Source organism: Ranitomeya imitator, chromosome 8 (assembly GCF_032444005.1).
Source record: "Ranitomeya imitator isolate aRanImi1 chromosome 8, aRanImi1.pri, whole genome shotgun sequence".
Taxonomy (NCBI): Eukaryota; Metazoa; Chordata; class Amphibia; order Anura; family Dendrobatidae; genus Ranitomeya; species Ranitomeya imitator.
Window position 1 is genome coordinate 171,223,997 of NC_091289.1, and position 27,864 is coordinate 171,251,860.

Consider the following 27,864-nt stretch of genomic DNA (forward strand, 5'->3'; position numbering starts at 1 on the left):
CAGGTTTGTTAATCATTAATTTCCATTTGTTTTGGCATTTTAAAGCACAAAATGAAGAGTGCATGCGACAGAAATGAGAATCTGTTCATTAGTCAGAATTGGGTAAATCATTGGAATTCACGCAAAGATCAAAAACATTTTACTTGTCCGTTTTAAAGTTGCAATTTTGCTGTAAAGGAAAAAAAAACTAAAAAAAAAACAACAAATTGTTCCAAGTCGATTCAGATGAGTGAAACGGATTTTTGATTGCAGAAATGTGTGAATATTTCTTACTACGGCGCCATTGTTTAAACACAAATGTTGTAGATTGTATCGATACATTTACCCATCTCTTACAAAGCAGTAACCTTTTTCGAGGAAGGATGGACATGTATGCCCTCTGTCAGGTGCTGGTATAAAGAACCGGATCAGGAGCTGAACTCCCTCCATACACAGCGGGTGCCGGCTGTGGTATAACAGGACGGCTGCATTTAAACGGTTGTGATTGCCGTGTGCGCAGGTTGCTGATACCAAGCTGTTCACCATGGCAGCTGGGAGCTTACTGAATGCTCCATGTCACTGCACATCACTGCCATGTTTGTATTCCCATAAAGTCCAACCTGATATTGGGCTTTATAGGAAATTCTAAAATTTACTACATATGGCAATACTGGAGTATCGCGGTGCATAGTACAAGTGATCAAACAATAGGAGGTACAAGTCTCAAGGTGGGAATAAGGCTGCCGTCACACTAGCAGTATTTGGTCAGTATTTTACATCAGTATTTGTAAGCCAAAACCAGGAGTGGGTGATAAATGCAGAAGTGGTGCATATGTTTCTATTATACTTTTCCTCTAATTGTTCCACTCCTGGTTTTGGCTACAAATACTGATGTAAAATACTGACCGAATACTGCTAGTGTGACGGCAGCCTAAAAAATAATGTGAAGGTAAAAATAAAACAGTAATAAATTATGCATATAATTTTAATATATTAAGTGATATATGTGTATATATATATATATATATATATATATATATACCGGTAACTTTACAATAGAGTATAAATATTTCATATATTTTTATAATTTAATTTTTTTATAACATATTTTGCTTTTATTCATATATAAAAAATATTTTACATATTAAAATTATTTACACTGCACAAAAAACATAAAGGGAACACTAAGAAACCACTTCGTAGATATTACTGAATAAAATATTCCAGTTACAAATCTTTATTCATTGCATAGTGGAATGCGTTAATGACAATAAATCATAAAAAAATGGTCAATGTAAATTAGTATCCCATGGAGGTCTGGTTTTGGAATGATAGTTAAAATCAAAGTGGAAAATCAAATTACAGGCTGATGCAGCTTCAGTAGAAATGCCTCAAGACAAGGATATGATGCTCAGTAGTGTGTGTGGCCTCCACGTGCCTGTATGACCTCCCTACAATGCCTGGGCATGCTCCTGATGAGGTGGTGGATGTTCTCCTGAGGGATCTCCTCCCAGACCTAGATTAAAGCAATCAGTCAACTGCTGGCCAGTCCGTAGCATCAGTGCCTTCATCATGCAGGAACAGCTGACACACTTCAGCCACGAGATCTAGCACTGCCACGCATCAGAAGAAACACAGGGCCCAATGCACCTGCATATGGTCTCACAATGGGTCTGATGATCTCATCCCGGTACCTAATGGCAGTCAGGGTACCTCTGGCGAGCACATGGAGGGCTGTACGGCCCTCTAGAGAAATGCCTCCCCACACCATTACTGACCGACTGCAAAACCGGTCATGCTGGAAGATGTTGCAGGCAGCAGAACGTTCTCTATGGCGTCTCAAGAATCTGTTGCGTCTATCACGTGTTCAGTGTGAACTTGCGCTCATCCATGAAAAGCACAGGGCGCCAATGTCGAATCTGCCAATCTTGGTGTTCTCTGGCAAATGCCAATAGCCCTGCACGGTGTTAGGATGTATGTACAACACCACAGATTATATATATACAGTAAAATGAGATTGTCACCTCCTCCTCTGGTTAATATGTCCTCCAGGCTGCACGGATCCACTGGGTGAAGATTGATATGCATCAAATAGTTGACATCCAGCGCCTCTTTGGACGAACAATCCCAGGAAATCCAAGCTTTCTTAAAACATCTATTTATTTCTTCATATTAAAAACAGGTAACAAAAAAGGTCAGGCAGTTTGGATACACCCATGATTTGTAAAAAGGCATAGAAACCAACATGTTTCGACCCAGACAGGGCTTAATCATGGAGTTGCAACTGCCTAATGGAGGTCATTTTGCAGGGCTGTGGCACTGTTCCTCCTTTCACAAAGGAGGAGGTAGCGGTCCTGCTCCTGGACTGTTCCCTTCCTATGGCCCCCTCTACATCTCTGGTTTACTGGCCTGTCTCCTGGTATCTGCTCCATGCTCTGGACACTGTGATGACAGACACAACTACCCTCCTTGCCACAGCTCACATTGATGTGCCATCCTGGATGAGCTGCACTACTTGAGCAACTTCTGTGGGTTCTAGACAGCGCCTCATGCTACTTTACTGTACATCTAGGGATGAGAGCAATGACAAAATGCAAAAGTGACCAAAACACCAGCCCAAGAGGATACGAACAGAGAAATGGTCTGTAGTCACCCCTGCAGAACCACTCCTTTATAGGGGTTGTCTTGCTAATTGCATATCATTCCTACCTGCTGTCTCTTCCATTGGCACAACAGCAGGGGAAATTGATTCACAGTGTTGCTTCATAACTGGACAGGCTGATTTCACAGAAGTGTGATAATGTATATTCCGCTGGCAACAAAAGTGATTACACCCCTAAGTGAAAATGGCAAAATTGTGCCCAAAATAGAAATATTTTGTGTGGCCACCATTATTTTCAAGCACTGCCTTTACTCTCTTGGACATGGAGTTCACTAGAGCTCTGGAATCCTCTTCCACTCCTCCATGAAGACATCATGGAGGTGGTGGATGTTAGATATCTTGGCTCCTCCACCTTCCATTTGAGGATGCCCCACAGATGCTCAATATTATTTAGGTTTGGAGATACGCTGGGCCTGTCTGTCCTGAACATTTACCCTTACTTTCTTTAGCAAGGCAATGGTGGTCTTGGAGGTGTGTTTGGGTCGTTATCATGTTGGAATGCTGCCCTGCAGCCCAGTTTTTGCTCTGCTTCAGTATGTCACAGTACATTATGGCAAGCTAAACTGATCGTTTTGGTTCCATTTGGTGGGTGTACACTGCATGGTTACCTGTGTCCCCCAATGAAGCGATAGAAAATTACTGTTTTCAGAATTGTGTGACACTAACCATTTTATTTTTTTTCACAAAGTTGTGAATTTTATTTAACCACTAAATACATACACACATACATACACATATACTGTACACACATACGTACGCATACACAAACACACATACATACAAACACATACATGCTTACACATACATACACACAAACATACTCATACATACATACATTACATATACATACATATGCGTACACATACAAATACACATAAACACACACATACACATATATACACATACATATGCATAGACATATATATACACTCATACATACATACTGTACATACTCATATATACACAAATACACATACACACATATACATACATAAACATACATTACAGATCAAAAGTTTGGACACCTCATTTAAAGATTTTTCTGTATTTTCATGACTATGAAAATTGTACATTCACACTGAAGGCATCAAAACTATGAATTAACACATGTGGAATTATATACTTAACAAAAAAGTGTGAAACAACTGAAATTATGTCTTATATTCTAGGTTCTTCAAAGTACCCACCTTTTGCTTTGATGACTGCTTTGCACACTCTTGGCATTCTCTTGATGAGCTTCAAGTGGTAGTCACCGGGAATGGTTTTCACTTCACAGTTGTGCCCTGTCAGGTTTAATAAGTGGGATTTCTTGCCTTATAAATGGGGTTGAGACCATCAGTTGTGTTGTGCAGAAGTCTGGTGGATACACAGCTGATAGTCCTACTGAATAGACTGTAAGAATTTGTATTATGGCAAGAAAAAAGCAGCTAAGTAAAGAAAAATGAGTGGCCATCATTACTTTAAGAAATGAAGGTCAGTCTGAAAAATTGGGCGAACTTTGAAAGTGTCCCCAAGTGCAGTGGCAAAAACCATCAAGCGCTACAAAGAAACTGGCTCACATGAGGGCCGCCCCAGGAAAGGAAGACCAAGAGTCACCTCTGCTTCTGAGGACAAGTTTATCCGAGTCACCAGCCTCAGAAATTGCAGGTTAACAGCAGCTCAGATTAGAGACCAGGTTAATGCCACACAGAGTTCTAGCAGCAGACACATCTCTGCAACAACTGTTAAGAGGAGACTTTGTGCAGCAGGCCTTCATGGTAAAATAGCTGCTAGGAAACCACTGCTAAGGACAGATAACAAGCAGAAGAGACTTATTTGGGCTAAAGAACACAAAGAATGGACATTAGACCAGTGGAAATCTGTGCTTGGGTCTGATGAGTCCGAATTTGAGATCTTTGGTTCCAACCACCGTGTCTTTGTGCGACGCAGAAAAGGTGAACGGATGGACTCTACACGCCTGGTTCCCACCGTGAAGCATGGAGGAGGTGTGATGGTGTGGGGGTGCTTTGCTGGTGACACTGTTGGGGATTTATTCAAAATTGAAGGCATACTGAACCAGCATGGCTACCACAGCATCTTGCAGCAGCATGCTATTCCATCTGGTTTGCGTTTAGTTGGACCATCATTTATTTTTCAACAGGACAATGACCCCAAACACACCTCCAGGCTGTGTAAGGGCTATTTGACCAAGAAGGAGAGTGATGGGGTGCTACGCCAGATGGCCTGGCCTCCACAGTCACCAGACCTGAACACAATCGAGATGGTTTGGGGTGAGCTGGACCGCAGAGTGAAGGCAAAAGGGCCAACAAGTGCTAAGCATCTCTGGGAACTCCTTCAAGATTGTTGGAAGACCATTCCCGGGGACTACCTTTTGAAGCTCATCAAGAGAATGCCAAGAGTGTGCAAAGCAGTCATCAAAGCAAAAGGTGTCTACTTTGAAGAACCTAGAATATAAGACATAATTTCAGTTGTTTCACACTTTTTTGTTAAGTATATAATTCCACATGTGTTAATTCATAGTTTTGATGCCTTCAGTGTGAATGTACAATTTTCATAGTCATGAAAATACAGAAAAATCTTTAAATGAGGTGTGTCCAAACTTTTGGTCTGGTCTGTACTGTACATACATACACACACACAGGGCCGCCATCAGGGCATTACAGGCATCACTGCCGTATGGGGCCCGGTGATGAGGAGCAAAAAGGGGGGCCCGAGCGAGCACGCTGGCAGCCGGTCCGGTCCGGTCCGCGCTCTGCTCGGGCCCCCCCTGACATTTTTATTCAGGCTGCGGCTGCAGTGCCACTGTGCTGTGCCTGCTGTCTCTAAATGAGCCTTGTACCTTTAAGGCGGCCGGGCCCGCGGTGATTCATGGGCCCGCCCGCCGCAAGTTAGTGACGTCACACGCTGCCCTGCTCCACTTCCTCATTCCGGGACCAGAGCAGAGCAGCGTGCGGCGGCACACCACGTGGACGGCGGAGGCCGAGGGAGCAGAGAAGAGGCAGCGGGGGACCACCGGACAACGAGGGACCCGGCGGAAGAGAAGAGGCAGGCGGCAGCGGGGGACCGGTCACTGGCAGAGGAGAAGAGGGCAGAGGCAAGCGCCGGCGGCAGCGGGGCCCGGGGGACCGGCAGAGCAGAGGAGAAGAGGCAAGCACCGGCGGCAGCGGGGCCCGGGGGACCGGCAGAGCAGAGGAGAAGAGGCAAGCGCCGGCGGCAGCGGGGCCCGGGGGACCTGTCAGTGGGGCAGAAATGCTGGACACAGTGGGGCAGAAATGCTGGACACAGTGGGGCAGAAATGCTGGACACAGTGGGGCAGAAATGCTGGAAACAGTGGGGCAGAAATGCTGGACACAGTGGGGCAGAAATGCTGGACTCAGTGGGGCAGAAATGCTGGACTCAGTGGGGCAGAAATGCTGGACACAGTGGGGCAGAAATGCTGGACACAGTGGGGCAGAAATGCTGGACACAGTGGGGCAGAAATGCTGGACACAGTGGGGCAGAAATGCTGGACTCAGTGGGGCAGAAATGCTGGACTCAGTGGGGCAGAAATGCTGGACTCAGTGGACAGTGGGGCTGAAATGCTGGACACAGTGGGGCAGAAATGCTGGACACAGTGGGGCAGAAATGCTGGACACAGTGGGGCAGAAATGCTGGACACAGTGGGGCAGAAATGCTGGACACAGTGGGGCAGAAATGCTGGACTCAGTGGGGCAGAAATGCTGGACTCAGTGGGGCAGAAATGCTGGACTCAGTGGGGCAGAAATGCTGGACTCAGTGGGGCAGAAATGCTGGACTCAGTGGGGCAGAAATGCTGGACTCAGTGGGGCAGAAATGCTGGACTCAGTGGGGCAGAAATGCTGGACACAGTGGGGCAGAAATGCTGGACACAGTGGGGCAGAAATGCTGGACGCAGTGGGGCAGAAATGCTGGACACAGTGACAGGGGCAGAATGCTGGACACAGTGACAGGGGCAGAATGCTGGACACAGGGGCAGAATGCTGGACATTGGGGCAGAATGCTGGACATTGGGGCAGAATGCTGGAAATTGGGGCAGAATGCGAGACACGGGGCAGAATGGAGATACAGGGCATGATTGGAGACACGGGGCAGGATGAAAGACATGGGGGCATGACTGGAGACAGATGGGGGAGGATTGGAGACAGATGGGGCAGAATGGAGACACAGGGGGCATGATTGGAGACAAGTGGCTGGATTTCAGACATGAGGGCATGGTTGGAGACATAGGGGGCAGAATGGAGACATGGGGCATGATTGGAGACAGATCGTGCAGGATCATGGGGCAGGATGGATATGATGCAGAAAGATGGGGCAGGATGGAGAGATCACATGGGGCGATCATATGGGGCAGGATGGGGAGATCATATGGGGCAGGATGGGGAGATCATATGGGGCAGAATGGATACTCATGAGGGCAGGATGGGAGAACATGTGGCTGACGCCAGGAATGAGACACACGGTGGCCAGGCTGGGGGATATTATTACCATAGGGGCTAATTTAGGGATATTATTACTGCAGTGATGTATTTATTTTATTTTTTGAGGACACGGTTTTAAATGGGGGGGCGGTCCTGTTACTGTGTAGAGTGACACTATGTCGCCTCTTTTTCTTCATGTGGTGTAATGTAGAAGGTGGGAAAAATTAAGTAATGTATTCTACAAGCGGAGCTCGAGATAACTGTGTTATTTCCTGCAGAGAGAAGTCCTGGCTGGATTAAATGATGGCGGTCTGTGCTGGATGAAAGATGAAGGACTTCACCTAGAGACGTCACTGGTGAGTCAGTGTGTTACCTATATACTGACACTATACACTGTATACAGAGCTCCTGTGTATAATTTCACGAGTGATCACTGTATTATCTGTACACAGACACTGCATACTAAGTACAGATCTCCTGTGTATAATGGCACTTATGGTGATAGTATGGTGCTTTTTTTTAATTACTGATCAGAATTGTAGTATTCAGTCACTATGTGGTGGTAATATGTGGTCTGGACATGGTGTTGCGGTATTTGTTCCTTGTATGTGATATTATTCGATCACTGTGGTGGTAATATGTCATCTGGTCATGGTGTAGCGGTATTTGTTCCTTGTATGTGATATTATTCGATCACTGTGGTGGTAATATGTCATCTGGTCATGGTGTTGCGGTATTTGTTCCATGTATGTGATATTATCCGATCACTGTGGTGGTAATATGTCATCTGGTCATGGTGTAGCGGTATTTGTTCCTTGTATGTGATATTATTGGTCATTTTAAAAATTGAAAAATAAATAAAAATATACCTAAATTGTATTGCATATTTTAACAAATATTTAATAGGTTACAGTAGAGTAGGGCCCGGCCAAAAGTGTCTACCGTGTTATGGTGGCGGCTTAAAAAATCTTTTGGCCAAAACAAAAGCTGCTGGCTATATGTGTGATCTGGTGATGGGAACTGTTGATGTGTGATAGGTGAGAAGTGGAGTTTTTCCAAGAGAGAGCGGTGGGTCTGTGGACAGTTCGAGGGGTGGAGCGTGGAGGCGGGGCTGGGGTGGAGCCTGGGCGGAGTCTCAAGGGGGCCCCGAAAATTTTGCCAGTATGGGGCCCCGAAATTTCTAGTGGCAGCCCTGCACACACACACACATATATACATACATACACACACATATACATACACATACATACAATATACACATATAAGAAAAAGCAAACAAAAGAAAGGGAATGGTGACTCACCGAGTATTATATGGTAGGTAGCCTCTGATACTGCAGTTAGAATCCAGATTCCATTTGACCATCGGATAAATTAGGTAAAAAAACTGGATCAGCAAACTCAATTTCAATAAAAAAAATTCTTCTTCTACGACTAAGGGCTACGGCCAGAAACGCATAAGAATGCTACATGATTTTATCATGTCTGGACAGGGTGGATAAAAATCAATGTTTTTTTTAAAAAAATCAAAAAAATCTGATTTTTTTTATTTAAATCGGATTTTTTTTATTTAAATCGGATTTTTTTTATTTAAATCGGATTTTTTTTTTTATTTAAATCGGATTTTTTTCAATAAACTCCTTTTTGAGGAAAATATTTTACGATCCAAAGGTTCTTCCATCATGAGATAAAGCTGAGTTGTTTAACTCAGTAGAATAAAGGCTGTATATGTGTAACATTCACAATGCCATGCTCTTCCAGAGGTTTCTGTAGGATTAGTGGGCAGTTTCTCTCCTATATTATCACAGACGCTTGCTTTACTTACGCAGTTCTCAAAACTGAATTTGACTCCGCAGAGGTCCCAGCCTCTTCTTCACGGCAAAAATGTTACAACATGAACAGAGTTGAGAAAAGGACCTTAATCCTATTGTTCTACAAACCTATGAATACAGAATCAACCCCTTCAGTGCCAAGTCCAAAAAGTTAGACAATATGTTTCTGATTGTTTGGAGTGGAATAGATCTGCACAACACAAGAAGAATGTGAATCTAAGTGTGAGGAGGAGGAAGGGCAAGCAGACAAGAAAATGAAAGTGAAACTTTGAGCACAATACTGCAGCATAGCCACAGACAGACAAGTCTGGATCTGTTTGTGTGTGCGATCTGAGGTTTATTACATTCTTTCCTTATAATGGCAGCAGGCCGTAAAAGAGACCCAGTTTGGGAATATTTTAATTAAGCTCCTTCGCCTATCGGTAAGGCAGGCATGCGTGCAAAATGTAAAAAAGTAATATAAAAAGTGATTCTAAAAATCTTCATCTACTTGCATGTTAAAGTAGCAAGAACTAGTTTAGGTAGAAACTTTGATTTAAATCACTGATTTAAATCAAGCCTTACTGACTAGTGATTTAAATCGTGATTTAAATCGTGATTTAAATCAGTTAGATTTAAATCAAATCCACCCTGTGTCTGGACTAACTTTTTGTAAAGAATTAAAAAAAAGAATATTTTTTTTAATGATATACACATATACGCCCATACATACATACATACATAGACACACACATATACATACATATACATACACACATCTACATACATACATACACATATATATACATATACACACATACATATACATATCTACATACATACACATACACTCATACTTACACACATATACATAAGTGCAAACACACCTACTGTACATACATACACATATATACATGCACATACATACACACATATACATACATAGAAATACATACACACATACATACACACAGACATGCATACACACATGCATATAAATATACATACACACACACATATACATACACACACAGATATACATTCGCACAGACATACATATACACACACACACATATACACATTCATACACAACACACAATTTGAAATTCACCATAAAGGAATTGACCTGCATAATGAATGATGTAAAAAACAAAACCCTAAAAACAATGACAGAAGAAGGTTACCTCCCTTCTCCATATTTGTCTACATATAAGGCGAAGAATTGTGGCGCCTTTAATTTTTATTTAAAGAAAATGTAAATAAATTTGTAACTAGGCACTGTATAACATTTATTTATTGCACAAAATAATGAGTTTGTGTCACGTTACAAAAATATTTAGAATTGAGGGTCCTCAGTGGTTGATACCTTTTAATGGCTAACTGAAAAGATGGTAACAAATTGCAAGCTTTCGAGACTACACAGGTCTCTTCATCAGGCGAAGACTAAAAGAAATTCTGAAGAATCACATATTTATGCACAACATAGCACAGAAAAAAAAAGTGAAAAACCATGGATAAGCCATGGTTTTCCCCCTTTTTTTTTCTGTGCTATGTTGTGCATAAATATGTGATTCTTCAGAATTTCTTTTAGTCTTCGCCTGATGAAGAGACCTGTGTAGTCTCGAAAGCTGCAATTTGTTACCATCTTCTCAGTTAGCCATTAAAAGGTATCAACCACTGAGGACTCTCAATTCTAAATATTTTTCTATCTACTGGCTAACACGGTACCAAGATATATTTCTTTCCTGTCCCGTTACAAGAAGATCTATTCCAGAGGATTTCCATCTTCCCTTAATTACAGAAAACTTTGACAGGTCCTTGCAGGGTCGGCTTCACGTGACCTGGGTCAGTCCTTTCCACCGATTGTCTCACATGGTGCCGTCATTCATATTGTGCTCTCAGCCGATACACTGCGAATGGAGACAAAATGATCGTATCCAGAGAGGATCACAAAACGCAAATGAATGGCCTGAACCCCAGGAAGCTGTGGAGAAAGAACGAAATTACATTTTTGGAATATCTGACAATTTCTTTTTTTCATGCTTATTTATTCACAGCCTCTATACATATTACGGATACAGAAACTGGACGCTCCAACCCAAGTTTACATGGAAAAGTTTGAAACTTTCTTATAAAATAAGGCAATTTCTTCTGCTTTGTGGTGTTAAAGGGGTTGTACCATAAATGCAAGTTATCCCCTAAACACAGGATAGGTGATACCATACTGATCGTTAGGGGCCCTCACAAATCCTGAGAATGGGGTACTAGGCTACACTATTTAAACTGTATTGGTGGCCGTGCATGTGTGTATCCTCTGGATAAGTGGAGGGGTGATAAATTCCTTTTTTGGTACATCTTCTGTAATTAGGGGTGTCGGGACATTCAAAAAGTTTCCCAGACAGAACTTGTTTGTGATTAATGTGGTCCCATATTAATGTCATGTGACCACACCAATATGGATAACCAGTCACTGTTGCTGTATTGGTTTCCTACCATTGCAAAGTTCCTACAAACTAAAAATAATTGGTGCTATATACAAGTGTACATGTATATTACAAAATGTCCGCACATAAATTGCTTGCACTGCACCTTGTTATGTGAAAGCACGTGTGCTCTAGAACAGACAAATCCGCTATAAATTACAAATGTGTTTAATGGGACGTAGCGCCATACTTACAGTGATCTCCTCTGTTTGGAACTGGCCTTCCACATGCTCAAGTTCTTGAAAGAAGAAAAGTCACATTACATATTTATAGTAATCATGAATATGCCAGATATCCGTTTGCGGAATAATTTTTGTGTTGATATAACGTAATCCAGCCAAGAGGTGGTAAAAGTAAAAATGTGTAAAATATCCAGCAAATTACACAAAATGTATCACACATTTCCTCTCGGGCAGTCTGCACATTATACGGACTGCACTCGTATCTACTGACAGTATGTCATTCCTTATATCCCCTATGGTGCCATTGCTGCGCGAGGGAATTTTTCTCAGTAGTACAACATTCTGTGATCACCTAAATTTTAAGCCACCCTTCCGGAGAAGACAACTCTTTTAAAGGGAACCGGTCACCAGCAAAAACGCTATTAATCTGCAGACATGGGGTTAATCTGCAGGTTAATAGCGTTACTAACCTGTCTGGCGCCTGCACATAGCCGAAGGCTGCATGGAGAAAATGGTAACTGACAGCCAACCCCAGTGAAGAGCCAGTGTCGGTCAGGTCCGCGGGTACGATTACATCTGCTGCTCCCTATACTCAGAGCGGTGACTGAACCCGAATGCTGCTGGAGGGAATAAAGTTAAATTTCTCCCTCCGGTGTTCGGCTACATGCAGGTGCCAGACAGGTTAGTAATCCCATATCTGCAGAGTGATAGCATTTTTTTTGCTGGTGACAGGTTCCCTTTAACAAAATAAACATGGCTGCTCTTACCTCTTTCCATGCATGGCTCAAAGTTTGTTGCTTCTTTGGATGCACTTGTGTAGATTTTTAAGCTTCGTACTAGAAAAGAACAAGAAGAAAATAGAATAATATATTAAAGGGAACCTGTCAGGCAATTCAACCACAGGCAGCCTCAATCAGAGAGCAGCTCCAAAATGACAAATATCCATGTTTTAGGCCGGTTTCACATGTCAGTGGCTCCGGTACATGAGGTGACAGTTTCCTCACGTACCGGAGCCACTGACACACGTAGACGCATTAAAATCAATGCATCTGTGCAGATGTCATTGATTTTTTGCGGACCGTGTCTCCGTGTGCCACACTGATGTGCCAAAGAAACGCACCAGCACACGGACACAGATAATTCCGGTACCGGAATTATCTGGACGTGTGAGACCGGCCTTACTCTGAGATACAATTTTTTTTTATTATTCTGGCTGCTCGCACATGTGCATCACTAACCCTATAGACCAATAGGAGAAAACAGGGTGGCAATCACATCGGTTCTTGTGAGGGGTCCCGGCTGTCAGACCACCAATCAATATATATTAATTCCATATGCTTTGGATAAGGGATAAATGTGAGACATGAGACAACCCCTTTAAAGGGATATTTTCACAATCATAAAAGGGGTTGTCTGATGATTTCTGGCAGGAGCATGCTATTCCTCAACCTCCCGACTTCCTGCTTGATTGACAGATCAGACTGTGGCATTGTCACACCTCTAACCCGAACTACACTGTCCAATCAGGCATGTTTGCCTCTGCGTAAATCGGAAGAGCGCAGTTGTACTGATGCTGGCCGGATTGGGAGTTAACAGTGTGCTCCAGCGATCCCGGCCAGCTTCAAACGCAGCTGATAGAAAAGAGCTTGTAAACAGCGCACATGTTCGTTCACCACTGCAAGTCTGCAGCAGTGGCAGGTAACCTAGGCAAAATAATAAATAAAATAAAAAATTACTTAAAGTAACAATTAATTGGTAAATTATTTAAAGTAAATGGAAATGAGAATTGCAAATACAATGATTTAGTCCAAACTAGCAGATATTCTGATGCGATGTGTTTCTTGTCACCTGATTTCTAGCAGTTACGCGCTCCCACAGTTCTCGTGACTAGCATTCGCAGTGAAATCCGTTCTGTTCCTACAGCATGCACAAGTCTGCGGGTATAACTGCACAGTGAGAGCAGCTGCAGTGTAAAGCACTCCTTTTGTTCCTGGAGGAAGCAGTTGGTTGCGCTTGCGCCGTCACAATCTATACGGCTCGGGCTTACCTACCTAATGAACTCTCAAGAGTAATTTTTCCGACCTTCTGTAAGCCGTTCATGCTGATAATGAATTCTTGGGGAAACATTCCTGTCGTTGTCCATAAAGTCTCTGGATTTCTAGTAGGAGGTGAGGAAATTTTGTAAGTTTGGTCGCACCGGAAGAACGCTTTTACAAGGCAAGACAACAAACGTCTCCAAACATTTGTCCTAGAGCCCCGACATCCCCTCACACTCACCAGGGTTAACATATAACTCCCAGACATTTTGCGGGTTCGATTCCCAGTATTTGTGTCCCTTTATAGAAAATTGTGTCACGCCTTCAGATTTTTGAGGTGTGAATTCACTCCTATTTCTGACCCCTCTAGGCCCCTGGGAAACCCCGTGACAGGTCACTGCCTGCTGCTACAGGCGAGCAGAATCTACACCAGAAGAAGCTAATGATCAAATACTACAGCAACCAATCAGAGCAATGCTATCATTTTCCAACTTGAAGCTGTAAACTGACAGCTGGATTCTGATTGGTTGTTAAGAGCAATAGCTCCGCCTATTTCCTGCCGGACTTAGATGAGGTCCCTAAAAACTGCGCAGCTCACCCGTCAATCATGCGCTCGGCCGGGTGTCTCTCATCGCTGGAGGTGGCCAGAGACACTCGAGCTCCCGCCGAGCTCAGACACAGGTTACCCGCCCGGGTCATGTCACCAGATAGCAGGGAACTCCGGTTCGCCTCTTGTTGATATGCCGTTACTAGGAAACAGAAAGGTTTTCCGGAAATGATCACATAACCCGGAAGTGCACGGGTAATTTATCCTCTTTAAGCACCGAGAAGAAACGTTCCGAATGAGAAAGGTTCCGGAGCGCTGTGCACCCGGGGACAGAGGTGAATTACCTTGTAGTAAGGAGAGGGGGGGCACACCGTCCTTGCGAGGGTTAAAACTATAATATTCAGTGGTGGGAAATGGGGTTTAATGTAATTTTACTGCTTTTGAAAAACTTTACAAAAAGTGCTGTACTAGTCACCACTGCCATTACTTACCGGCATTTAAAGGGTAAAACAGGTTTCAGATTTTTAGAAAATGCATAAAAAGGTGATTTTAAAGTTTCCTGAGGTGAGTCGGCGCGGTGTCCTAGCAACAAGCCTGTCGCAAATAGGGCTGAATTGGCGCTAAGCTAATGGAAAATGGGGGTAAAGAAGCTTATTGGCGCTGACTGGGCTTATTTCCTAGATTTTACTGCCATATTAATCAGATTTAAGTGCTGGTTATGGGGGTCCGACCACTGGAACCGCAAGCGATCCTGAGATCAGGCCTCTTTGATGGAGTGACGATGCACATGCTCGAGCTCTGTCCTGTTTGTCTAGGGGGCTCCCAGAGGAAGTACAGCGCTCGGTTATTTCCGGCAGTGCTATAGACAATTAATGGTGTGGAGACTGAGCATGTGGACGGATCAAAAGTGCCCTGTCCTGACATTAGTGGGGGTCCCAGGTACTAACTGCTATATGGAGAAAACCCCAAAAGATCGGACATCAGGAGATTGGCCAGTTTTTCTACTTCCATTAGGATCCCAGTTCTGTCCTGCAGCAATGACGTCCCCAGCTACTCACATGAATGTGAAACACTACCTTATGTTTAAAAGGAATTTGTCAGCAGGTTTTTGCTATGTAATCCGAGAGTAGCATGATGTAGGGGAAGAGAATCTGATTGCAAGGATGTGTCGCTTATTTGATTATATGCTGTAGTTTCACCATAATCAGTGTTTTATCAGCAGGAAATTATCACTGCTGTACTTGATCTCACATGCACAGCAGTCCAGCTAATCTGTGGAACCCCGCCCCACCACTGATTGGCAGCTTTCTGCCTATGCGCAGTGTACACAGGAGGCTGTCAATCAGGGGTGTGGGCAAGGTTATACACAGCTCAGCATTCAGAGACTTGCTAAATCTACGGCAGAGAAAACATCTATCAAAACTGTACCAAGCAGTCCAGAAAGCGATACATCGCTGTAATCAGGGTCTCTGCCCCTATATTATGCTGCAGTGGGAGGAGAAAGCAGCTGGGTCAGGAGTTGAAGAGGGGGATGATGAATACAGGAACAAGAGACTTCCTGTTTCTACATAGAGTAGAGAACAGAGGAGAATTAGTGGGGTAGAAAGGCAAAAATGAGCAATTGTAAGTACACAGTGCTGTATAATATCATGACTGCAATATATTAAGAGGATAAAAAACTTTGCTGGGAGGACGAGGGCTTCTTTAAATCAATGTTTGTGCAGGGGATTTGGAGCTCTGTATTAGAAAAGAAAAGTTGAATCTGTAATATAGATATATTAGGAAATAATTCAGAACAGAATTTTAAAGCGATTTTTATAGAATAAGTGTGTACCATCACAATTTAGAAACCCACCATCTGTCGTCACTATATACAGGGGAAAGCTGAGTGTTTTGGGGTGTCAAATGAATGTCATATATTATCCCTTTTCTCCTTTTGATATTCAGATGTCACAGTTTTCAGACTTTCGAGGAAATGAAGATCTCGGACCTGTCTTTGTGCGGGAGAAAGGTCAGCTCTTTTTGGCAGGATCTCATTGTGCCCGGATAAATACCTCTCCCGTCAGACTCTTCTCCAAAGGTTTCTCCGTGCAGCTGTGTGTGAATCAAGGGGACCACTGTAAACCCAAAGAGAAGCCATTTATATTCACATACACAGAGCAGGGGAGCCTGCGATACTCCGCCAAGCCTCTGTTCACCATGGCGCTGGATCTGATTGCGGATAATATTCGGCACGTGGACTCGCTGCTTGGGTTTCCTGAGCAAGTTGCAGAGAGATTGTTCACAGCTGCGGAGGCCAGGCTGCAGTTCTGCCATCCCCAGAATGGCCTGGTCGCCCTCCGTAAATTCACAGAGGCTTATGGAGACCTGATGCTCTCGTCACTATGTCTGCGGGGCAAGTAAGTATACACACAGGATTTTGCAGCTTAGGCTTCATTCACATGTATGCTAGCTCATCCAATAGAAGCATTCTGCTCTAATCTTTATTTTTTTTTTACACTGTTGGGTACCGTAATGGGGACTTGGCAGATCCCATTGCAGCTAACGGGGCTCCATTTGTGTCCATCATATAACACAAGGATTTCCAACTCAGTCGGGTAAATTTTCTGCATGTAGAAAACAAGTTTAAATTTGACAGGCTGCAGTTTTTGCAGAACGAGATGACGTTTTCAGTGATAAAAATGTTTTTCCATATGACCTTTTCATACATTTTCTTAATAATTTTTGGTATGTTTTTTTTTTTTTTTTTTAATTCATTTTTGTAATTGTGTTTATTGTATGGATGATGGTGCAGGTTTATAGCTGTGGTCGTTCCAAATGCAGCAACACAGACAGAACACTTACTTTTTTTGCTTGGTTTTTGTAACAGAGCATCTTTAGTGGCAAAATATTTTTCTGTTTTTTTTTTTTTTTTTTTTTTTTCATTTTTCTTTAATTTCCTTTGGCCCCATGTAATAATTCTGGCCCTTGTCCTACTGCTCTTCACACACATTTAGAAAAAAAAAAAGATTTGTCTCACTTGTACTTGTTCCCTTGGCAAACAGCATGATTCTCCACAGCCGGGGTGGTGCACGGCAGTGACGTCCTCTGAGGTTTTCAGATTTGTTAAAAAGTTGTGATAAAGTAGATAATATTGCAAAATAAATACCTATCTCTTTACCCTTGAGTCTCCCGGACTCCGCCCTGGTGGTCCCCATTGGTTTTGTGATGACGTTTCCCTCCTCACTCATGTGACTTCTTATTGAGGTTTAGGTTAGTAAGTAAATAAGAAAACCGCCTGTTAGTCATGGTCCAAGGTTTTGTGTGTTTTTGTTTGTTTGTTTTTTTATTTCTTACTGTGACATAAGTTTTTTTGTTCTCATATTTAGATATATTGGGACGTGTAATCTTTGTGTGTCTTGCGCAGGTACTTGTTGGTTTCCGAGAAGCTGGAGGAGATCAAATCATTTCACGGTCTGCGGAGTTTGGACTTGTCATGTTGTAAATTGGGGGATGGACATGAGCTGTTTGGACACCTTTGCACAGAGGCTATGGACAGGTATGGTGGTGATGCTTGGCCAGACTCAAATAAATAGAACTGTTTCCTGTTCACTTCAATAGGAGCTGAGCTGCGCTACCTCACAAATAGCTAATACAGCATGTGTGGCTCTGTAGTGTTCCGGGTCCGTCATGCGTGGCAGTGTGGTGTTCCGGCTCTGTCACATGCGGCACTGTAGTGTTCTGGCTCCATCATGTGTGGCACTGTAGTGTTCCGTCATGCGTGGCACTGTAGTGTTCCGTCACGGGCGGCACTGTAGTGTTCCGTCACAGGCGGCATTGTAGTGTTCTGGCTCTGTCACGGGCGGCACTGTAGTGTTCTGGCTCTGTCACGGGCGGCACTGTAGTGTTCTGGCTCTGTCACGGGCGGCACTGTAGTGTTCTGGCTCTGTCACGGGCGGCACTGTAGTGTTCTGGCTCTGTCACGGGCGGCACTGTAGTGTTCTGGCTCTGTCATGGGCGGCACTGTAGTGTTCTGGCTCTGTCACGGGCGGCACTGTAGTGTTCCGTCATGCGCGGCACTGTAGCGTTCTGGCTCAGTCACGCGCGGCACTGTAGTATTCCGGCTTTGTAACACTTTTTAAGTTCAGTAGACGTGGGACCTGCTAACAGCCTATCAGTGGGGGTTCCAGGTGTCGGACTCCCGTCAATCTGATGAATGACCTATCCATGTGAAACCAGCCTCACTTTAACTCCATTATATATTATTATGTGAAGGTGTATGGAGTTGGCTAAGGAGCAGTCAGCTCCACACATGGCAAGTGCCAGCTGTGTTATACAGTAGGTACCTTCCTGTATCAGCAGTAACCAGGGCTAGCTCTGATCACTGCTGATTAATCATGTAAATTGTGAGAATCTGGTGGGTCCACCATTCCGACACCCATGTTCCGACAATCATGTTCCCAGGTCAATTTTTATTGCGCCTTTTTTTTTTTTCTTCCATTTTTCAGTACATAATTTCGTAAACTGAGTGATGCTACTCCAAATTACAATTGGCCCGGAAAAAAGAAACCCTCTTGTGGCTATGTTGACGTTAAAAATAAAAAAGTGAAATAAGGGGAGAAAAAAAATTGGAAGCGCAAAAATAAAACTTGTCTGTGAATGAGACAGTTAATAGTTTTGTTTTTTGTGTCACGGAATCATTGTTGGTTTCTGCCTCCACAGCCTGAGGGCGCTCTACCTAAAGGATAACTGTCTGTCTGACACTGGGGTCCGGAAGTTGACTGCTCCTGTCCGGGTGCTGCATAGAGGCCTTGGGAAACTGACCCTCCTGGACGTGTCCTGTAAGTCTCTCCTGTGCTCTGTTCACATGGGGATATGACGCAGTAATGTGTTCGATTGCTTCAGTTCTGGCTAAATCAGATGATTGTGATCCAGACTGTGTCCAGAACAAAACAGCTCATTTCTGTAAATCCTATCAGGTTAACCTCTCTCCAACCAGCTCATTACCAGGCAGACATTTTTGTGTTTTTACTTATTTATTTTTTCATAGTCTTTTTTTTTTCTTTCTTTACATGCTGTTTTGATAGCTGTAAAAAATAATAAATATATATATAATCTCTATTATTTTTATTTATTTTTTTGCAAATATCAAAGGAACATGTTATGTTATTCTTCATAGTATTTGTTATTTTTTTTCTTTAAATTGTTTCCTCTTCTGTAACAGTTATTTTTGTGTATCCGACATGCAATTTTGTTTTCTCCCTTTAATCGGGAGCAGGGATATTAACAGTAGTTGGGACAGGAAGAAGCTTTTAAATATACATTATATAACACAGTCATCCTGTATGGAGTGGGTTTACCGTATACCTGCTCCAAATCCAAGACACAAACATAAATGTACATCATGGAGGGGGAAGGAGGTAAATATTCCCTTGTGCAAATGTAGGGGAACAGATGGTAAAATGAAAATGCGATGCAGGAATGAAGGAGGACATAGTTAGATGTAGATACACAGAGGTCCTTACTTATTATGCTTTGCTTCTAGAGCGCCATCATATTCCGCAGCGCTCTACAGACATTATCACCACTGTCCCCATTGGGGCTCACAATCTAGATTCCCTATCAGTATGTCTTTGGAGTGTGGGAGGAAACCAGAGAACCTGACGGAAACCCAGGGAAACACGGGGAGAACATAGAAATTCCTTGCAGATGTTGTCTTGCTGAGATTAGAGCTGCAAGGCTGCAGTGCTAACCACTGAGCCACCAGACAGTGCTAACCACTGAGCCACCATACAGTGCTAATCACTGAGCCACCATACAGTGATAACCACTGAGCCACCATACAGTGCTAACCACTGAGCCACCATACAGTGATAACCACTGAGCCACCATACAGTGCTAATCACTGAGCCAGCATACAGTGCTAATCACTGAGCCACCATACAGTGCTAACCACTGAGCCACCATACAGTGATAACCACTGAGCCACCATACAGTGATAACCACTGAGCCACCATACAGTGCTAACCACTGAACCACCATACAGTGCTAACCACTGAGCCACCATACAGTGCTAACCACTGAGCCACCATACAGTGCTAATCACTGAGCCACCATACAGTGCTAACCACTGAGCCACCATACAGTGCTAACCACTGAGCCACCATACAGTGCTAACCACTGAGCCACCATACAGTGCTAATCACTGAGCCATCATACAGTGCTAATCACTGAGCCATCATACAGTGCTAACCACTGAGCCACCATACAGTGCTAACCACTGAGCCACCATACAGTGCTAATCACTGAGCCACCATACAGTGCTAATCACTGAGCCACCATACAGTGCTAATCACTGAGCCAGCATACAGTGCTAATCACTGAGCCAGCATACAGTGCTAATCACTGAGCCAGCATACAGTGCTAATCACTGAGCCACCATACAGTGCTAATCACTGAGCCACCATACAGTGCTAACCACTGAGCCACCATACAGTGCTAACCACTGAGCCACCATACAGTGCTAACCACTGAGCCACCATACAGTGCTAACCACTGAGCCACCATACAGTGCTAACCACTGAGCCACCATACAGTGCAAACCACTGAGCCACCATACAGTGCTAATCACTGAGCCACCATACAGTGCTAATCACTGAGCCATCATACAGTGCTAACCACTGAGCCATCATGCTTCTGTTTGTTGCTCTGCAGATTTTTTCATAAGGCGTGTATTTCTGGGTATTGCCATCTGTCACAGTCCTTTCATACCTTACATTCTGGCAGAGAGACAATTGTAGAGTCGATGTCGGTTTTCTGCCGTCCATAGTACGGTCCCTTCTCTTGTTGCACATTTGCTGCATTTCTCTTGTTTTTTTTTCCCCCTCCGTTTCAGGTAGTGAAATACATATAGAAAATCTCTGTTCACTGCTAAAAGTAAAGAGCGATTCCGCCGATATGTAACCGGTTGCAGAGAGGATTTGCGCACATTGCCTTTCTGCAGGCCGTCCATGGTTATGTGCTTCTCTCCTGTAGGTAATCCTGAGATCACGGAGACGGGGGTGAGCTTCCTGCTTGTATTCAATCAGCTAGAATACCTGGACATCTCTGACACGGGTGTACAGGTAATATGTTACAGCATAAGCGTGCACACTGGCGGTGACCGACAGCAGAGGGTCCTGTGCAACAACGATATATGGGCGATTTACAGTCCAGTGGCATCAAAATGCACAACTGCACCTGCTTTGGAGATGAAGGTGGCCCCCCTACCTCTTGGGACCCAGTGAGAGTTGCAGTTCGGCGATGGCTTCGAAGCCACAGGGTGCATTCATTAAATGGATCAGTGGTCTCCGATGTGACTGAGGGGGCGGGATTACTTACCACTTGGTCAACAATAGGGAATACTGTAGTGAGATTTGTCAAAAAGATTTGCAGGACCCTGGGCCAGCAGCCACTGCAGGAGTCATTATGCTGTATATTAGGCTCTATAACATCGTGGGAGCCTGGTAATCAGAAAGGGATGCTGCAGGCAGGAGGAAGGTAACAGGTCTGTGATCTGGCAGCCATGGTTAACCTATGCGGCCATTTTACCTGGGTCCTGAAAATCTTTTTACTCCACTCTAGCAGTCAGCAACCCTTTTGAAACTACAACCCCCAGCATTCCCTGACAAGCTGCCGTTATTTAGGCATACTTAGAGTTGAAGTTTCATGTTAGCTGGCGTGCCGCAGGTTGCTGACGCATGATCTAGTGTGTTTTCGCTGTAGGGAACTCTACCTCCCATGTGCATTCCTTACACCTATTGGTATTTTTTTATTTTTTTTTCTCTTTTTAGGATCCCATTGCAACCTGTAAGAAAATCCAAACAAGAATGGGCCTGATTCAGTCCATGAAACTTTTAAACCAGTTTGATCATGTGGACTGCAGGACTCAAGGCTGGGCTGAGCAGGTAACTGTGTGCCAACCCTGCCGCTCTGTGCCTTCTCTATTGCTTTCTTGGTGGACACAGGTAACCCTGAGTGTAGGCAGAAAAAAAGAAAAACTCCTCCTCAGCCGTATATACCCACCAACTGGCAAGGAGCTAATCAGTGTTCCAGGAGACAGTGGAGTTGTCTCTCTGATCTTCCACCTAGAGACTGAGAGCACAGTGTGGGGTTGTGTCACTCTGATCTCCCACCTAGAGACTGAGAGAACAGTGTGGGGCTGTCACTCTGATCTCCCACCTAGAGACTGAGAGCTCAGTGTGAGGCTGTCACTCTGATCTCCCACCTAGAGACTGAGAGCTCAGTGTGGGGTTGTGTCACTCTGATCTCCCACCTAGAGACTGAGAGCACAGTGTGGGGTTGTGTCACTCTGATCTCCCACCTAGAGACTGAGAGCACAGTGTGGGGTTGTCTCTCTGATCTCCCACCTAGAGACTGAGAGCACAGTGTGGGGTTGTCTCTCTGATCTCCCACCTAGAGACTGAGAGCACAATGTGGGGCTGTGTCACTCTGATCTCCCACCTAGAGACTGAGAGCACAGTGTGGGGCTGTCACTCTGATCTCCCACCTAGAGACTGAGAGCACAGTGTGGGGCTGTCACTCTGATCTCCCACCTAGAGACTGAGAGCACAGTGTGGGGCTGTCACTCTGATCTCCCACCTAGAGACTGAGAGCACAGTGTGGGGCTGTCACTCTGATCTCCCACCTAGAGACTGAGAGCACAATGTGGGGCTGTGTCACTCTGATCTCCCACCTAGAGACAGAGCAGTGTGGGGCTGTCACTCTGATCTCCCACCTAGAGACTGAGAGCACAGTGTGGGGTTGTCTCTCTGATCTCCCATCTAGAGACTGTGAGCACAGTGTGGAGTTGTGTCACTCTGATCTCCCACCTAGAGACTGAGAGCACAGTGTGGGGCTGTCACTCTGATCTCCCACCTAGAGACTGAGAGCACAGTGTGGGGCTGTCACTCTGATCTCCCACCTAGAGACTGAGAGCACAGTGTGGGGCTGTCACTCTGATCTCCCACCTAGAGACTGAGAGCACAGTGTGGGGTTGTCTCTCTGATCTCCCATCTAGAGACTGAGAGTACAGTGTGGGGTTGTCTCTCTGATCTCCCACCTAGAGACTGAGAGCACAGTGTGGGGTTGTGTCACTCTGATCTCCCACCTAGAGACTGAGAGCACAGTGTGGGGCTGTCACTCTGATCTCCCACCTAGAGACAGAGAAGCACAGTGTGGGGCTGTGTCACTCTGATCTCCCACCTAGAGACTGAGAGCTCAGTGTGGGGCTGTCACTCTGATCTCCCACCTAGAGACTGAGAGCACAGTGTGGGGCTGTCACTCTGATCTCCCACCTAGAGACTGAGAGCACAGTCTGGGGCTGTCACTCTGATCTCCCACCTAGAGACTGAGAGCACAGTGTGGGGTTGTGTCACTCTGATCTCCCACCTAGAGACTGAGAGCACAGTGTGGGGTTGTCACTCTGATCTCCCACGTAGAGACTGTGAGCACAGTGTGGAGTCGTGTCACTCTGATCTCCTACCTAGAGACTGAGAGCACAGTGTGGGGCTGTCACTCTGATCTCCCATGTAGAGACTGTGAGCACAGTGTGGGGCTGTTACTCTGATCTCCCACCTAGAGACTGAGAGCACAGTGTGGGGCTGTCACTCTGATCTCCCACCTAGAGACTGAGAGCACAGTGTGGGGTTGTCTCTCTGATCTCCCACCTAGAGACTGAGAGCACAATGTGGGGCTGTGTCACTCTGATCTCCCACCTAGAGACTGAGAGCACAGTGTAGGGCTGTCACTCTGATCTCCTACCTAGAGACTGAGAGCACAGTGTGGGGCTGTCACTCTGATCTCCCACCTAGAGACTGAGAGCACAGTGTGGGGTTGTCTCTCTAATCTCCCACCTAGAGACTGAGAGCAGTGTGGGGCTGTCACTCTGATCTCCCACCTAGAGACTGAGAGCACAGTGTGGGGTTGTCTCTCTGATCTCCCACCTAGAGACTGTGAGCACAGTGTGGAGTTGTGTCACTCTGATCTCCCACCTAGAGACTGAGAGCACAGTGTGGAGTTGTGTCACTCTGATCTCCCACCTAGAGACTGAGAGCACAGTGTGGGGTTGTCTCTCTGATCTCCCATCTAGAGACTGAGAGCACAGTGTGGGGTTGTCTCTCTGATCTCCCACCTAGAGACTGAGAGCACAATGTGGGGCTGTGTCACTCTGATCTCCCACCTAGAGACTGAGAGCACAGTGTGGGGTTGTGTCACTCTGATCTCCCACCTAGAGACTGAGAGCACAGTGTGGGGCTGTCACTCTGATCTCCCACCTAGAGACTGAGAGCACAGTGTGGGGTTGTCTCTCTGATCTCCCATCTAGAGACTGAGAGTACAGTGTGGGGTTGTCTCTCTGATCTCCCACCTAGAGACTGAGAGCACAGTGTGGGGTTGTGTCACTCTGATCTCCCACCTAGAGACTGAGAGCACAGTGTGGGGCTGTCACTCTGATCTCCCACCTAGAGACTGAGAGCAGTGTGGGGCTGTCACTCTGATCTCCCACCTAGAGACTGTGAGCACAGTGTGGAGTTGTCACTCTGATCTCCCACATAGAGACTGAGAGCACAGTGTGGGGTTGTCTCTCTAATCTCCCACCTAGAGACTGAGAGCACAGTGTGGGGTTGTCTCTCTAATCTCCCACCTAGAGACTGAGAGCAGTGTGGGGCTGTCACTCTGATCTCCCACCTAGAGACTGTGAGCACAGTGTGGGGCTGTCACTCTGATCTCCCACCTAGAGACTGAGAGCACAGTGTGGAGTTGTGTCTGATCTCCCACCTAGAGACTGAGAGCACAGTGTGGGGCTGTGTCACTCTGATCTCCCACCTAGAGACTGAGAGCACAGTGTGGAGTTGTGTCACTCTAATCTCCCACCTAGAGACTGAGAGCACAGTGTGGGGTTGTCTCTCTGATCTCCCATCTAGAGACTGAGAGCACAGTGTGGGGTTGTCTCTCTGATCTCCCACCTAGAGACTGAGAGCACAGTGTGGGGCTGTCACTCTGATCTCCCACCTAGAGACTGAGAGCACAATGTGGGGCTGTGTCACTCTGATCTCCCACCTAGAGACTGAGAGCACAGTGTGGGGTTGTGTCACTCTGATCTCCCACCTAGAGACTGAGAGCACAGTGTGGGGCTGTGTCACTCTGATCTCCCACCTAGAGACTGAGAGCACAGTGTGGGGTTGTCACCACTGCACCCTCCCTGGTGTACGAGGTAGGTCGGTGGGGTGTACACTGCTGAGGAGGAGCCAACTTTTTGTGCATCGTGTCAGCCTCCTAGTGGCAGCAGCATACCCCCATGATTTCCTGTGTTCCCCAATGAAGGATCTGAGAGAGATTTTATGATGAGTACCCAAATTCTTCATTTAATATACATCCCCCCCCCCTCCTGTCGTCAGGAAAGAATTCTAATCTGAAAGTAATTTAATGATCAGTGATAATTATTAGGTCGATGCCACATAAATAGTAAATGAGCATAAAGCAAGCTGGGGGCGCGAGGCTGGACTTGGAGATCCGCCTTAACTATTTTATTCTTACATTTTAGCTTTTTTGTCAATGGGACCAATTAGTGTCGTCTTCCATTAAACCAAACAAAATCACGCAGTCCCGCACAGCAGCTCAACAATTCTGTGAGTATTTTAAAAAAGGCGTCAATTTAGACGGCATAAAATTATGATAATTTGATATCCATGATGGGACACACGCATTCTTCTAGAAGACATGCAGTTTTGAATATATTTGGGGGTTTCCATGTAAAAAAACACTTTTTATCTTTTACAGCCAGCATGCAGTTTTGGTCCCATAAAGTGAAATATCTCTGTCCAGCTCCTTGACAGCTCACATGTTTTTGTTTTTTTCCCTCTTGTGATCACTCTTAAATCTGACATTCCTATATGATTTACATGCACTTGTAATCTGGTTTGCATAAAGCATTAGTTTTTTTGGGTGTTTTGTTTTTTCTCTGTAATTTAAAGGGAACCTGTCACCCCGTTTTTTGAGATTGAGATATGAATACTGTTAAATAGGGCCTGCGCTGTGCGTTACTATAGTGTATGTAGTGTACCCCGATTCCCCACCTATGCTGAGAAATAACTTACCAAAGTCGCCGTTTTCGCCTGTCAATCAGGCTGGTCAGGTCGGGAGGGCGTGTTCACAGCGCTGGTTCTTCCTCAGCTTTACGTTGGTGGCGTAGTGGTGTCCGCATGTTGAGGTGACTAATCCACTGTGGGCACATGAACAAGCAGCGCGCGATCTGCGCTGTCATCCCTTTCGTCGGTGGGGGCGGCCAGGAAAATGGCCGCGGGATGCCGCGCGCGCGCATTAGAGATCGCGGCGGCCATTTTCCCAAAGCCGAGATGCAAACTCGGCTTTGGGAAAATGGCCGCCGCGATCTCTAATGCGCACGCGCGGCATCCCGCGGCCATTTTGCTGAAGCCCCGTGCAGCAGAGCACTCGATCTGCGCACGCGCGGCCCCAGGAAGATGGCCGCCCCCACCGACGAAAGGGATGACAGCGCAGATCGCGCGCTGCTTGTTCACGTGCCCACAGTGGATTAGTCACCTCAACATGCGGACACCACTACGCCACCAACGTAAAGCTGAGGAAGAACCAGCGCTGTGAACACGCCCTCCCGACCTGACCAGCCTGATTGACAGGCGAAAACGGCGACTTTGGTAAGTTTATTTCTCAGCATAGGTGGGGAATCGGGGTACACTACATACACTATAGTAACGCACAGCGCAGGCCCTATTTAACAGTATTCATATCTCAATCTCAAAAAACGGGGGTGACAGGTTCCCTTTAAGTGTGTGTGTCCAGAAAGGTATGTTTCAGCGTGAGATTTACTTCCCTGGTCACTTATCTAATGTATGTTTACTTCTATAGATGGAAAAGAAAAGGTAAACTGTGAAGATTTGCCGACACCAGTGCGTTATGAGAATCCTACAAACGGCACAAAGCACCTCCAGTTCCACCGACCAGCGGTGGTAAAAAATCCAATCCAGACTGTACCTAACTCGGGACACTTTCCAGTGAAAAGGACCAAAGAAGAAAAACGCGTGGGAGATACAAAGTCCTCTCACCCCGCCAAAAAGTCACGTGTGGCTCTTACATCAGAGGACTGGGATTTATTGAATTCTTACTGAGCGTCTGTAATCCAGCCCGCTAGAATAATGTCCGCGAGACGCCCCCATTACTCCACTACAGCGGGGAACTACAACTCTCAGCGTGTTGTTCTAATCAGTGGGAGCCTCAGATGCTTTTCTGTTTTTAAAAAGTTTGATGAAAATTTGCACTTTGAGTCAAGTTAATCTCCGGACACTGCCATGATTTCAGATTTACAGCAAGGACTTTACTGAAGTTGGATGCTATTGTTACTAGGTAATAGACGGATCACCCCTGTGGCCAGAGAATTGGCACAACATTTCTGGGATTGTCCGCTGCTGGTCTCTCTTTTTTTTCCCTGGCATTGTCTGCACAGTGCTACACCCTGGTACAAACGTTCACATTTTTAGTCTGGATGTAGCATTTTTTTATAATATTCTTGAATGTTAAATGGTTTCTTAGAGTTACAGTTCGTTCATACAGTAATAAATCTGTGTTTGTTTGTTTTTCCATTAAGTGAAATTCTTTTCTGTTTACTTTAATTTCGAAATAATATTTGAAACAAAAAAAAAAAAAACCCATGTTATAGGATCTCATTACATGGCTCTTATT

At 45.1% G+C, this 27,864-nt stretch overlaps 2 protein-coding genes across 4 annotated transcripts; one reads left to right on the top strand and one right to left on the bottom strand.

Annotated features, from left to right (window-relative positions):
• Positions 1-10,107: 10,107 nt before the first annotated feature.
• On the bottom strand, positions 10,108-14,354 carry IFT25 (intraflagellar transport 25). The gene is made up of 5 exons (XM_069737851.1): positions 14,185-14,354; positions 13,602-13,708; positions 12,318-12,386; positions 11,563-11,606; positions 10,108-10,869 (listed from the first exon to the last, which is right to left on the bottom strand). The coding sequence occupies exons 1-5, from the start codon at positions 14,283-14,285 to the stop codon at positions 10,771-10,773; spliced, it is 420 nt and encodes a 139-aa protein (XP_069593952.1). The 5' UTR covers positions 14,286-14,354; the 3' UTR covers positions 10,108-10,770.
• Positions 14,355-14,413: 59 nt separating this feature from the next.
• LRRC42 (leucine rich repeat containing 42) lies at positions 14,414-27,811 on the top strand. 3 transcript variants are annotated; one of them, XM_069737847.1, is made up of 8 exons: positions 14,414-14,468; positions 16,081-16,532; positions 17,540-17,671; positions 18,835-18,953; positions 21,148-21,236; positions 21,945-22,058; positions 25,694-25,778; positions 27,034-27,811. In XM_069737847.1, the coding sequence occupies exons 2-8, from the start codon at positions 16,081-16,083 to the stop codon at positions 27,291-27,293; spliced, it is 1,251 nt and encodes a 416-aa protein (XP_069593948.1). In that variant the 5' UTR covers positions 14,414-14,468; the 3' UTR covers positions 27,294-27,811. The 3 variants fall into 3 exon arrangements, with proteins under 3 accessions (XP_069593948.1, XP_069593950.1, XP_069593949.1); XM_069737848.1 differs by having other exon boundaries at positions 14,424-14,483; positions 27,034-27,432; XM_069737849.1 differs by lacking the exon at positions 21,945-22,058 and having other exon boundaries at positions 27,034-27,432.
• The last annotated feature ends 53 nt before the right edge of the window (positions 27,812-27,864 follow it).

Coding starts and splice junctions, on each gene's coding strand:
- IFT25 (XM_069737851.1), bottom strand. CDS start 14,285: ATGACCCGGGCGGGTAACCTGTGTCTGAGCTCGGCGGGAGCTCGAGTG. Junction 11,607..12,317: donor TGAGCCATGCATGGAAAGAG/GTAAGAGCAGCC, acceptor TCTTCTTTCAAG/AACTTGAGCATGTGGAAGGC. Junction 10,870..11,562: donor TCCAAACAGAGGAGATCACT/GTAAGTATGGCG, acceptor CTTTCTCCACAG/CTTCCTGGGGTTCAGGCCAT.
- LRRC42 (XM_069737847.1), top strand. CDS start 16,081: ATGTCACAGTTTTCAGACTTTCGAGGAAATGAAGATCTCGGACCTGTC. Junction 18,954..21,147: donor GACCCTCCTGGACGTGTCCT/GTAAGTCTCTCC, acceptor TCTCTCCTGTAG/GTAATCCTGAGATCACGGAG. Junction 21,237..21,944: donor TCTCTGACACGGGTGTACAG/GTAATATGTTAC, acceptor TTCTCTTTTTAG/GATCCCATTGCAACCTGTAA.